The 14,583-nt window shown below is 39.5% G+C and overlaps 1 protein-coding gene across 3 annotated transcripts in view; it reads right to left on the bottom strand.

The window, feature by feature from the left end:
* Positions 1 to 14,583, bottom strand: part of LOC111581162 (EGF-like repeat and discoidin I-like domain-containing protein 3) — a 103,627-nt gene that overhangs the window by 26,354 nt on the left and 62,690 nt on the right. For all 3 annotated transcript variants that reach the window (XM_055011524.1, XM_055011525.1, XM_055011523.1), the window contains 4 exons: positions 12,960 to 13,141; positions 5,294 to 5,449; positions 4,353 to 4,497; positions 3,937 to 4,121 (listed from right to left, as the gene is read on the bottom strand). In XM_055011524.1, the coding sequence (XP_054867499.1) occupies positions 3,937 to 4,121; positions 4,353 to 4,497; positions 5,294 to 5,449; positions 12,960 to 13,141 (668 nt within the window). The remainder of the gene's footprint in view (positions 1 to 3,936; positions 4,122 to 4,352; positions 4,498 to 5,293; positions 5,450 to 12,959; positions 13,142 to 14,583) is intronic.

Raw genomic sequence — 14,583 nt, 5'->3', positions numbered from 1 at the left:
CATACTAGAGTAAAGACATTTACCCTAAAACCTGAGGTTAGGAGCCGCAGATCTGAAAAGGCTGCCCCAAGACTCCTTGCATGCTACCTAATAATTTCATCGAAGAATTGGGTCTCTGAGATTGACAGCGCTGTGATAAGAACCAATAGACTAACTTACTAGAGTTAACTTGAAGGTTTTGGAAAAATTTGTGCAGAGGTGTTCATGATACTATCCATTTGTGAAGTCTGGATTAATTCCACAACAATCCTTCCTCCTGTGAATGCTTTGATTCCTAGTGAGCACAGAGAGGAAAGCTGTTCACAGCATAATCTTTCTCTCTAACACATTCTCTGCTCTCTGACCCAGATGTGCTCTCGCGTACCGAAATGGATCTTTATGGTGTAAAAACAACGGCAAAGTACATTGAATGTTAAGTGTTTCAGTGTTGAATCTCTTCTTTTAGAGCAGTTTTCATTCCTAAAACTTCTCAGCAGTCTCTTAAGCGTAAACAGTATGTCAATATCCACATTGTACAGACAATTGCACATCTTTGTGTCTTTTCTCTCCCCTGTAGCTGTGTTTTTTTGCTCTCTGTTCTCCTTTCAGCAGGTATCCCTGCCTCTGGAGCTGCCTGTTTCTGCTTTGTGGCTGCTGGCCTCATCCACCGGCCCAAAGTTCATTGCTTATCTTGTTTGTTGCCTGTGCTTCCTGTACTCATCTTTCATTTTTTCTGTTTTTCCCTCACCTCATCTTGTCGAGGCAGAAAGCTGCCCCCTTTCAGCCTGGTTCTGTTGAAACCTACTTCCTGTTAAAGGGAGTTTTTTGCTACCCAACTGTCACTGAGTGCCTGCTAATAAGAAACAGTTTTTCTCTAAAATACAGTAAGATCTTGACCTTTCTACTGTATGTAATGTGCCCTCAGATGCTGTGAATTGCTGGGATTGAAACACAAGTGAAGTGAACAGTTGTTGGATGCCTTTTTTCATGGACATTATAAAATATTCAAATGATAACCTGACGTTCTCAAACTTGACACCAGAGCATTGTCAGCATGTCTTTGCAAAGTAGCACACTGTAGACACAAGTATAATAAGCACTTACTGGATGAAATCACCATTTTTTCAGATATTTAAATAAATATTGTCTCATGATTTAGTGTAACAGCCAGCCTTGTCAGCAGAGCAGATCTCTAAATCCATGCACAGCAAAAGGGAGGACAAGAAAGAGAAAACATGAGGAGTTCAGGTGTGTCTAGATAGAGCATTTGTTAGCCATGATTTAGGAGACAACACAAAATAGATTTGAAGTTTTCCTCATCTTAATTTCCTATCAGTGGAGATACCTACCACAGAGAGCTTGTTCAGTGCTGCCAACAACGCAATATGCAATTCAGAATTTAACATCATGACTCAGTAAATTGTATCCTTGCCAAGTAAATTGTCGACTGCAACATAATTAAGAGATATGAGAGGAACAGACACAATTGTTCCATTCCCACCATGTTTAGTTGTTTGTCTGAGGTATGTTTATCATAATCACCCACAAAAACTCTCCACAGTCCTGATCAGTACTTGTCAGTAAATTTGCAGTGAATATGTTGCATGGACAAGAACACTGTGAAACTGAAAAGTAGCGACTGTCTCTCTAGCAATTTCTCTTTGCTATGTGGACATGTTAATGTGCATAATTAACTAATCAGCTTATGCCAGCTGGAACATTTGGCAGCTCAGTCTGACAGCTTCAGCTCCTCTCTTGAAAACATCTTGAAAGATTCTGGTTCAGTCTCCCTCTGTGTAATTTTATCTCCTGCCACGGCAGAATAACATTAGTGTAGACGATACCCGACAGGTCCAGCTTTCTGTGCTTTTGTTTTGAAAATGAATCTAAAATAAAATAAAAAAATTAAATTCTGGACTATTTACTCCACCGAAAACTATATTTTTCTAGCATATTACTTTAAAAAATGATCAAATATTTGAGACGTTTAGAATGGACATAAACACTTAGAAGAGCAATTGCTTTATTATTCTTGATTTAAAAAAAAAAAACTCAAAACACAAACACAAATATATATATATATATATATATATATATATATATATATATATATATAATGTCTTGTTTTATCAGACAGATGAGCTTGATACTGGTTTAAAATGCCATGAAAACATGGATAAAATATTATTTAATCAACCACCAAAAAACACATATTCGGACAAATAATTAAAACAACAAAAAACATGAACAAAAATCTGAACTCCAAAAATTTAAATCCTACTTGACAGAAGCGTTCAGTGTTAAAAGACGCAATCTAGGTATGACCTGATGTCTCCACTGTTTACTACTCAAAGAAGATCTTATCAAGTCCTTTGTGTCAAGAAATCCATATTATATTATATGGTGTCTGCAACGAGTTTCCCACAGTTCCCACTCCACAACAGAGCGGCTGTCTTGATTAATAGGAATACTTATTTTATCATTAAGATTGATTAATTCCATTAGTCTGTAAGGTTTTAAGTCATTCAGTAATGGCACGAAAATCAATCATTTGCCATGGTAACCGGTAGAAAGAACGCACTGATTGTGGGACTTTAACAAATGCATATTAGATGATCACTAAATATACAAAATAGTCAGCTCCAACAACTGTACCAGTGTAAATGGGAAACAACGCTCTACGATACGTCTACTTTTTAGAAGGCAGGTATTGTATTTGTCTGTGTGCACAGAAATGATCCTTGGCAGTGGAAGCCATTGATTTTCTCACCGCATCAGTATGGCATCTCCCCTTTCCTGCTGGCACAGCATGTAATATGAGACCACAAGTTTTCCTTTACCCACAGCAATCAATTTTGCTTAGCCGAGCTCACCTGGCATGGATGGAGCCGGCCTAAGTACCTGTCTCCTCCGACACCCAGCCCTGCATGCCATCACCGTCAGAAAAAGGCTTTCAGTGTAATAAAAAACATGTCTGAATCAAGACCCCACCAATCTAGGAACAACCAGACAAGGCAGTATGACTATAGAGCGCTAACTGTGTCACTGCCAGGGCAGCGGTGTGTGTGTCTGTGTGTGTGTGTGTGTGTGTGTGTGTGTGTGTGTGTGTGTGTGTGGAGCAAGTGCACAAAAAAGAGAAAGGGCCAAGAAATCAAAGAAATCATTCTGCTCTTCAGTTCCCGGAGAAGATGATCCACATTACAATTCCTTCAATACTATCAGTTTTAAAGCTTGAAGATGTGGTTTTTCTGCTCTAAAAGCAAAGAGCATTTACTGCCTTTTATCTTAAAAGAATAAAAAAAGTTTCAAAATACGAGGCCATATGTGAGGGCGCAGCTGGCATGATTAAGCCTGATTGATATATATCTTAAAGTCGCTCGACCCCTGACAGTCTCACATATTGTTAAACCGAAAGACTGGGAGGTAAAGGTTAATTTAGAGATGTGTCTTGTCCCTTTCAGGAGACATGTTTAGCCATCAGTTACTGAAATGGAAACAAATAGATTGGCTGGTTTCATAGAGATAGAAAGTCTGGACTGCTGCCAAAGATAACAGGGCTAAACTGTTCCAACAGAGGCAGCGTGGGCGTTGGATTCAAAAAGACTGGCGTGGAAATATACAGAGATGACTACCTATCACTGACTGTTTCTCGAAATGATACCGAGAGATAACTAACAGAAGTAGGATTTCAAGATACTGTATAATTTCACTCGCATCTGACACTGTGGCCATCACTGAAGTCCTTCCCTATGAAACATAATTGAATCCATTGGCATGCATTACCATATACACACCATAAATTATTATGCCAGGGAGGTAAGAGCTAATCCTTCAGCAGAGTGAAAGCCAGCTATCTGCAAGAAGCTGGCTGTCTGTTGTTCATTTCCCTGCTAATTTAGTGATTTATCTCTACAGGAGTTACAACAGATAACAGATTAAGCTCAGATTACATCTTACCTGTAGCCACTGTGACTGGTCACTATGCCCAGCTGTCCAAGCATTGACCTTGCCCTGCTTGTCCAAACGGGCCTTCCCAGGCTCCCAAGTGAACATGTCCATGTTGAGTGTCCTGAAGATGCTCGAGGCTGTCACCTGATAGTCCTGGACGTGGCCTGATTTCATTCCCAGTGGTTCAGAACAGCCTGGTAGCAAAAAAATAAAATAAAATAAAATGATTTGTAACAATCTTTTCAAAGGTACAACCCTCACGCCCAAAAATGATAGGTTTCAGGGCAGATACTAAGTTAAAAAAAAGAGAAAAACAGTATTAAACAGCTATGTAGAAGGCATACTGGAGTGAGTTGTCCAACCATTTATCATTTATTTATGATTAATGATGATGATCAGTGTATTCAGTTGGATGTAAAACTCACCTGTGAGCTCACAGCCGAGCAGCTCCATGCGTAAGGTACAGTGCCTCCTGCAGACTTGGGGGTAAATACGCACATACTGGGCTTCAATGGGAGGGGTGAAGGAGTTGGCTGACGGAGCGTTGTTATCGACATTTCCTCTGAAAATCTGTTGCACGGGATGAAATAACACCAGGCAGGGGAGGGGGAGAATGGCGAAGCTGATCAGTTTGCAATAATGTGACAGTCTATCTGCCGCTGTCTCTGGTGTCTACTCCACACTCAACAAATTGCTGTCATTCAAGGTCAATGAGCTAGAATTACAGGGAAAAATAGACAATTTCTTGCACCATTTGAGCCACTAATTCATAAGAACAGTGGTGTATTTGAAATTAGCGCTCCGATTATATTACTATGCCTTCTGGAGTTTTCCAGCCGAATGACCTCAGATAGTCTGAGAGAAACTCTCAGAATGAAGTAAAAGCGCACACAGTCATAGATGCTTTTGCTTCCCGTATGTCCAGTTTTGACTGACAACACTAAATAAAGAAGAAGTTGAGATCACACATTATTCAAGTCCAGACTTACACCGTTGCGTGTAATAAATTTGACAAGAAGTTTGGAGGTCTGGGTCTTTCGGAGCTCGGCCAAACAGAGGACAGCCGTGGTTTGCTGTCAGGGATGATAGAATGCTGTGTGGCCTATTTGGTGGCTGTTCATCCCCAAATAGTATAAAAATTCAATCTAGAAGTCATAAAAGTGGAGGGGGGTAAGGGGCAGCAGGATGGGCCCGGTGTGTGCTAGCTAATTAAAAAGCCATCTCATCATGTCCTCCACCCTGCCCTTGACTGAGTGCACAGTCTCTAGTCACTGTGTGTGCACGAGTGTGTATCTTTGTATGTGTATTATACAGCAAGTAGCGACAATATGAGGTGTGTGTCTGCGTGCCCATGTGTGTGTCTCACCATATCCTCATCTTTGCCCTTGACTTTGTATGTTCTCCAGGTCTTCCCGTCATCACTGTAAGCCACTTTGTAAGACTTGACGTACTCTGGGCTGCCGATACGCTTTGCACCCTGGGTAATTAGGCCCGTGACCCTCATTCTCCTCTGCAGGTTTATCTGTGGAGCCCAAAAAAAAAGGGCAAACATTTTAGAGATTATAACTTCATTTTCAGACACTATAAATGTGTGCGTCTGTGTCTGTCTGTGTGCAGGAGCAGTGGGAGAATGCATGTCAAGGGGAATCAGTTCACCCCCTTGTATCTTTTCTGTCAGGGCCATCCATCTTATTCAGAAAGTCGGTGATCAAATGGAACATTTAATCAATCCTCATGCTCCACATCCAGTCTGTCCACCCTGTGCAAACTGTCAATATGGTGCCAATGTAAAGCTGCTTGGCGAGTCGAGAGGAAAAGAGGGAGCTAAGAAAGAGGAAAATGATGAATGGTTTTCCTCGATCCTGCTCAGTGCACACAAAGTAGGGTCATTATATACACACCAGTTTAAGGCCTTCCATTGACAGGTCATTTTGATAGAGTACATGTCTGCAAATTTGCATAGATTTCTCACCTATTTTGCTCTAAGAAGCTACTACTAGCATGTTGGATGTCTCTAAAATTAATGTTTACATGAAAGCATCCTATATCACTACCTGTCCATTATGCTGAATTTACTGTTGTCAGATGGGTAATTAAATTATTTGAGTCTGAAAGATGTTTTCTTTTTCATTTACTCTGTAAAGTAAAGCACCACTGTATTTGTTATCATCAAAACTGACCCTAATCTTCCAATACATGGTGGTGCCTAAAGGGTGCTTCCATCAAGGGCCAGCATCTCTCCCACAAGACATTAAATTGCAGAAGACATGATGGTCTCCATAAGTAGTTTCATGTCTTCTACTGTTAAAAAACAGAGTCAGTGGTTCAAAACTGCTACATCTCTAAGCCGTCTTGATCGCCTCAATCTCAGGGTGGTTGGTGCTTCTTCAGTTCCACCCAAGCACCCACAAAATGTAAATATGCTGCCTCCAAATTACAAGATTGCAGTGCAGTACAGATACCTATGAGTGACATTACATGTCACATCTATGTCTTCTAACAGACTTTGCCTTCAATCTGTCAATGCTGGTTGAAAGAAAAAAACAAAAAACGTGCAACTCGCCCTGTAATTCTAGTGTGCTTGTATAAAAAATGAGACAGCTATTGACAGTTGATGACAGCTCACTTCATTGTGACAAAACGAGGAAGCCTGTGGTGATTAAGGAGTGGTGCTGTGCTGGATTGCTCAAGCACTGTACTCACAGACACACTGTCTATTTATTAGAATAAATTTTAAGACTGATTAAAAGAAAAAAAGAGTAGGACAGGAAAACACAGGGCAATTCCACTCTGACAATACTGTAACCACTTCATCTGTGACAGACAAGATAAAGCAAATAAACTGCAACCACGATTATTCATTAACCATATTGGCACAACATTCATATCAAGCTGCTTCATTTCAGGGAAAAAAAAAACAAACAAACATTCCAGCTAATCTAGCTCACCTTTGACAAAATATAAAAACACACCTGAGTTGTCTTTCATAGCTGCAGAACAGACGGGCAGCAGTAATACAGTTCTGAGTAAGTATTAAGCAAAGCACCATTAATCTGGGATGGCAAAACCAATAAAAAGAAATTGCACACTAAAAGAGATTTTCCATTACTCCAATGAATTGGACTAATTCTGTATGACTCAACGCTGCGGTTACTGTTGCCGTTTCATATTTTAGATCATGTATTCCAGACAACAAAACCCACAACTAATGCGATATTGCCAACAAACAAGTCCGCATTTCAGTTTATGTTTGTGCAGCTGAAGGCTATTTCTATTTAAGAACATGAACCATTTTAAAGCCAATCCAAGAAATGGAAGTCTAATGTCACTGACAGTGTGACCACATTCAGGATGGTATTCCAGGGGCTTGAGCTCATTTTCTGGTGCAGAAATGACAGCGTTACTATGAAATAAGGCAATTTCTAAGTAAAATATTTGAGAGCAAAAGCTCAAACTGTTGGCTGAGCCCACTAAGTTATGCTCTCCTTTTCATTTAATGAAAAAAAAAATTCTAAGCTATGTCTCCTGAGGACATTAGAGATTAGAGTATTGGCTCTTACGGATCCAGCACAAGAATAGAACTGTTTATTTTTCACCAACCTTGTCTGAACTGTCAGAAACTAATAGAGTAACGTGTAATAATTCTCTCAGTGTTGATTCCAATTCTAATTTCCATTTGTAGAGACAAGACTCAATTACACAGATTTTTTTCTGCATTCTTAAACCAACGCATCATGTTAATTACGCATAAGGACCCCTCTTGGAGCCTCCGAGCAGCAGTGACCCACTCTTTCTCTTTCCAGCATATTTTGCACTCCTCAGTTTTCTCCATAGAGATAGAAACTTCTTGCACTAATTAGAAGCCCTGTCACTAAAAGGGCACTGCCGGGGTAATTGGGGTGATCCCTCACATTTTTAATGACCACTCAGAAACGCACCTCCGTTACTTCACTGCTAATAGTGATGCATTTCTTTGGGTGAGTGAGGCATTGTGTGAAACATCCTCCTTTTGCAGACCTTTTGTTTACAGACTTATGTGTGTCGTTTTGAAGAAAAGTGCCAATTAAACTACATTGCTTGGAATGCACACAGGGGTGCACAAAAAAAATCACAATGAGAAGCACAGGAAACACCACAACAAGTTTAGTACTTAACACTTTTGTATGGCCTCGAAGACGCTGACAGCTGTTCTTGAGATACTGATTTTCCTGTAGCCATAAGTAGTTTTACACAAATTGCCATAATTCTTGAATCCATCATGAAGTTGAGCCCAAATTTAGACACATGCATAAATAAGCAAACGGCATTTGATGGTAATTCTTTTATATGTGCTCTGTATTGCATACTTGCCCTACAGCACAGTCCATCCTCACACCAAGGTGTTTGTTGTCTATTGTTTTATTGACTGCTGTGAATATACAAAGTATGTTTTCACAGAGGTCTTTCTTTACCACAGTGAAGTTAAAAACACACACACACACACACACACACACACACACACACACACACACACACACAGAAAAAACAGTCAAATAAATAGAAGCTGTGCCCTTGTATATTCCCTAGGTTCAGTTTTGACACAAAGACAGCTAGAAGTAACGCTGCAGAAGACAAAGTTGAGAATGAACTCTTAACCCTTCACCATTTCACCCTTTCCTTCTTCAAAGCAGACAGTATCATGCATATGAAATGCTCTGTGTAAAATGATCCTCTGTAGAAAAGAAGTTCTACATCAAATCATTTCTGATTCCAAACTTTATTTGCAACACGAAAAAAGAAAAAATCTTGTGTTTGCATGATGTGATTCAACTGTTTTCACTCTTCGCTGCCAGGAAATGTTCAGCCTGGAACCATTTAAAACATCCTGGAACCAAATATATCCTCTAAGAACATGATTATGAATCATCCAGTATGATACGTTTGGATCAGGTTTCTACTAATGCTAGTTTTGACCAAAGTGATTAACAAACATGTCTTTGATTTCTCATTGGCCTTTGAGGTCACATGTGTAGTTCCACTACTAGCAGGAAAACATCACATATTTATCAAGTTTGCAACGAGGTAGACCCATAATTGCAGTTAATGAAAACACACTAATGTGCACAGCATTCTGCTTTTAACACTGTTTGCTTTTATGTTTTCTTCTAGATTTACAACCCAGTCCCATAAAAAATACATGTCAGAGGGAAATTTATATAAATAGGTTCCTAGTGAATAGGGCTGAAACAATTAGTCAATGAAAGCCAGCCTGGCTCGGGGGAATTAGAGTGGCCATTTTTCATTGTTTCTTGACATTTCACAGACAGAGCAGATAATTGATTAATTGAGAAAATTATCAAGGGTATAATCAATAATGAAACGAATGGTTATGATGAAAACTATAATTCTTATTGTCCCGTATTTCTGCTGTAATGACTGCCTTACGTCAAATAACAGTATATCACAACCTAAAAGCCTCCTGCTAAACATTAAAGGACAACATGAAATAACTTTTTAAATTTTAATATATTTTTCCCATGCAGTGCTCTCCAGAGCTCATTTAGTCTGTTTAAACTAAACAGGCAAAATACATTTACTTACAGCCACAGCCATCTAGTAAAAATGGCAACGACTACACAGTGGCTAGCTTCCATTCATTTATACTGTTAAGACCTCTAATTACTACCACATATAATCAGACCAATAAGCAAGACCTCACACAAACTCACACACGCAGACGCACAAAGGTCAAGAGCGTATAAAGCGTAAAATGCCCTGCGTTGATTATATGCTGAGATCAAAAGTGTAGAGGGAATTGCAACAGCATTGTAACAATTAGATTGTCCTTGAAAGTAGCTAAGAGCCCTGTGGCGCTGTTGTGTAAAAGATGCACAAACCCACACTTAAACACATCTCCACATTTAAAAAAGCCTCATCTCTCTCATGGTCATTACAAATTCAAATTAAAACAGGTTTATTTTTTTCACTCTTTCTGTCATATTTCTTCTCACCCATTGTTACACAAGCATGTCATCATTTTATTTACCCTTAGGGACATTGATAAAGTGTAAATGATTTTAAATGGCATGGAAGAAACCCCAGGTCTAAACACCACTGACATGCTGTAGCAGGAACAGAAATAGTTAAGTACCACTGTCAGTGATTTGATGCAGTTTTAACTGGAAATAAAACTGCTGTTACGAATGAAATACTCCTAGTAGACATGTAGACATCAAGATATTGTTCTCAGTGCTGAAGGTGCAGCACTAAGTTTCGGGCCTCAAATCTGGACTCATTTATGTATAAGAATATGTTTTGGTAGGAAATTTCCAATGGGGCTGTGCAAAAATGCAGAACATGCATGCGCATATGTACAAAGGCTTTATTCAGTTGGTGCCACACAATCATGCTTTATAAAATAAACTGTGCTTGAAACGTCTTTTTCAGGGTCACATTTCAACCACAACGTACTGTAGAAATGTTTTAATAACATATGGTTACACTGGAAGGAAAAGGGAAAAGTTCCCCAGACAGTAACAGAATTTGATAAATATCAGCAGATGCCAAAAAATGTGACCAGACTGGCGGACATCTGCATCTGAATTTTCTGTCATTAACTGCTTAACTCCCACTAAAATACGTATAGGCCCTCTTAGCCTTCACAAGTGATTTGTACTGTTTCATTCTTTCAACACAGCCAGCTGAAGCTATATTTTGCTGATATTGGTGAGACCGGCAGCATATTTCCCTTGAGTGTTCAAACGCAATTTTATGTGTGAGCTAGACGTGGTGAGGCTGTGGAAAACTAGTATTCTCACAGAACATAGATGTGTGAACAGCTCGCACACGCACACACAAATGAAAAGAGCATGAACCTAGATAAACACAAGCACAGACTCAGTGTCTGCATGCTTTGTGTGAAACGCTATGATGTATTATTCAAATTATGCTGCTCTATGTTTGTTTATGATTGATTCATTTGTTGAGGTTTAGGAGGAGGAAGGAGCTGAAACTGGCTGACATCCAAAGACACAGTATATACACATACTGCACCGGGAAATACCTGACAATAGCCAGAGAAATCTGAACCCTACCTTGATGAGGTTGTCATCTGCCAGTATAACCTGCTTCACATGACAGACATGCAGACAGTCGCGCCGCATCACTCCACATAACAAAAGCACACCACTGACTCCTTAGCATAATCCCAAAACACTGACATGACTGTACACCTCTGTACTCACGTCCCAATTATCCAGGCCCTTTGTAGAAACACACAATGCCTACAGCATCCTGTGCAGCATCCCACGTGGCATCATTAAAGTCAAACAAACCGCCTGAATGTTTTATGTCTCGTTCTCCTCACCCTCTCCATGTGCCAGGTTCCTTTTCTCTCACTCATGCTGGCTGCTTTTTCACTCTCTCTCTCTCTCTTTCCTTCTTCTTTTGTTTTTTTGTTTTTTTTTTTACAAATCCATTTTTGCCCGGTGTTACTATTCTCTTGTTGTTACATACAGCTTCACTTTCTCCATCATGCTGTCACAGTGTAGTATGTTTTTCTATTATACTTTGTTCACGGTTCACTGTGTATCATGTGTCTGACAACGACGTGTTTCAGAGTTGACTGTCTACCATCACAGTGGTGACTCCAGAGTAAAAGAAATGTAACCAAGCTGAAAAAAAGGTACAATAGTTGATTAACTAGCTCTATAATTATTTCTTTACCATCCATGATTGGATAGTTCTTGTATCTGGAATACTGAGCTGTGCTGATATGAAACTGTCAACTAGACTGAGCCTTGGAAGAGAAGAGTAGTTAAGGGCAAATGTATATATCATAGTTACACATCGTCTGACAGTTGGTTTATATGGTACAGCTGTTTCCGCTCGAGGTCTTGATGTGTGACTGTTTGCTCTACATAAATCCAGAAAATAACTTCTACATAGATCCATATGCCCTGCAGACAAAGAAAGTGCAGAAGATTCAATATTATTACCTCTAACTAACTATGCCCCATTGCTAATTCTTTATACAGTGAAACTACACAGGCTTTTTAAGGTTACAGTTATGCAATATTACTAATTAAAAGCAGTGGGATCCAGACTGGACAGGACTGATGAGGACAAAGCAACAGGGGTGTGATGTGCAAAAATAATTCAGGAGCAGCAGGTAATCCATCATATTGATCTGCCTATGTAGCTCTTTGACAATAAACACTGACTAATGGCTCAGCATGAAGGCTGACTTTAACAAAGCAAGCGAGTGCAAAGAGAGTTTCATGTATCATTGCTTTGCCGCCATCAACATGGAATTTCTTTTCATTTCACAATTACATGGTTGTTACAGATGAAGGCCCTCTAGGTGGTTATAGAAACACTCCTGGGTACAAAAAGGACAAAAAAAAGCACTGGATTGTTGAGCTGAATTCAATTAATTAAACAGCAAAATTACTGTTAAACATCAAAATCTCTCTCCAGTCGTTTGCAGATCAGAATTTTCAAAACACACACAAAAAAGAAATCATTAATTCACTGAATAATTGCAATACCCTGCACCATAGTTGTGTTGCTAGGGAACCTTTCCAAATTATGACAAAAAATGCAGTGCCAGTGTTGTAACGATTTTGAGTATTTCACAAGTAAATGTCAAAACAAGACATGGCACAATCAGTAAAAGCTAAAAACTCATCACCACAAAGAGACACACATTAGATGAACACAGTTTGCCCTTTTTATACTACTGCTCCTCCTGCATCTGTTCTGGCCCCTTGCTTACACTTTTTATGGCTCTTTATTAGCAGTAAGATAGCCATCAATTTTACAGTAACTGTAATTAACTCAAAACTGCTGCGTTTTTACATAGTCAGCTATTTGTACCAACCATCGACAGCAGCCAAATGATGCTATACAGTAGACAGCTTATAAATAAGTCAAGCCAAGCCATTCAAATTACACACACAACAAAACAGTGTCTGTATTGAAGATTTTGTCTGAATTCCTTCCTGTGGCCCTGAACCGCCTTTGCGTGCCGACTGAGTGTGACTGTGCTTTACCTGGATCCACGGCCATCTGTCGTTTTCGGCAGCAGTCCAAGCATTGACCAGGCCCTTCTTGTTGAGGCGTGCAAAGTACGGGTACCACTTCTGCAGGCCGAACAGAGCACGGTGGGTGGAAGAGGCTGTTATCTGTTGGTTGGAGATTATACCACCCTCCATGCCCAGTGGTCCAGAGCATTCTGAGGGGAGAAAAGGGAGAAAAGGAGATAGGATGAGTCAAAAAAAAAAAAAAAATGTGTGCAACTCATTGTTTGGAATGCTCATAGATTTTCAAAAATACCACAAAGACTGCATCGTGTAAGGTCAGTGATTTTGTCCTTCACATTTTGTTTTGTTTCTCCCTTTAACAATACTTGTTTATCTGAGTCTCTCTCTACTTGTACTACATCAGATATTAAAACTGCAACTCTGTCTAAATTCTTTCTGTCTAACCCTTCCTGTTAAGACCCTGTCTTTGGGGTTATTATTTATGTTCTCTCTTACTATAAATATTGCTGTGATCCATAACAGGAGTTCTCCTAATGTTGCCAGTGTGGTGAAATCCTTTTAAGTCACAGCTGCCAACAAGGGGACTCCTTTTTGCCTTCATGCTGCCCACATTTGATGGACAAACAGGTTGTTCCTTCATCTCCTCCATTATATGGAACTGAGCCCTCAGGCTTCCTCCCAAGAAGCTGCAGCCACTTCTGGACAGCATTATCCCCAAAGTCAACAAGCTTTGTAACAGCTTTGAATATCTTAGCAGCTGCAGCATTAAAGTACGGAGCTATGACAGCAATATCTTCACACAGAAGCAGCGCCCTTTCTTTAAGCGGTTTGTATTCCCTCTTAATCCTAATTGGTATGTCCAGGCACATCAAATGCATTTTAATGAACATACCTGTTGTAAAAAGGATTCTGGCAATACCCATCTAATAAACAATTACTGTTCTGCAAAACAAGCACTACTTTGTGTTTCCATGAAAACAAAAGGAAAAAAGTGCACTGGGAATTCTCATAATAATAGAAAACACATGAAACACGATGTCGAGGTAAATGGAATCGGGCATGTATCCATTCTGAGAGTAAATATAACATGCACTGCAGTATTCACAGTTCTTTAACCTGTATAAAATGTGTTAGTGAGTCACACAACTGCACTGAAATTGTCCCCACATCTCCTCATCATGCAAACTTCACCTGTAATATGCAACTTATTCACACAAAATTGGTCAGAAATTGGTTCCGCATACTTTGTAAACTGAAGGAAAACAAAGCAGAGGTGACACAGAGTTGATCTGAAACCAGTCAAACAGTCAGAATGCAAAGACCCCTGCATCTTTACACTTCTTCTGGCCCACAACACAACTAACATAAACAGCATCGCAGCTGTCCTGAAGATGAGCTGAATTAGTTGTGACAGATGCTGGAATTTTAATTAGTCTTTACATAAGCCATAGAGCTGATGTAAATGCAAAGAAATATAGCAGAGGATTTTTGGTTTTTAAAAATCTAATTGAACATCCTTGAACAAAATACCTTATAATTCAGCTTCTACCTTCTGGTCCTATTTTCTCTGGATACAGAAAAGTATTTCAGCTATTTGTGTTCTAAAAGATGAACATTCACTGCAACATATGTT

Source organism: Amphiprion ocellaris, chromosome 6 (genome assembly GCF_022539595.1).
Source record: "Amphiprion ocellaris isolate individual 3 ecotype Okinawa chromosome 6, ASM2253959v1, whole genome shotgun sequence".
NCBI classification, from domain to species: Eukaryota; Metazoa; Chordata; class Actinopteri; family Pomacentridae; genus Amphiprion; species Amphiprion ocellaris.
The sequence above is the reverse complement of the archived record's forward strand: the minus strand, read 5'-3'. Positions and strand labels throughout refer to the sequence as shown.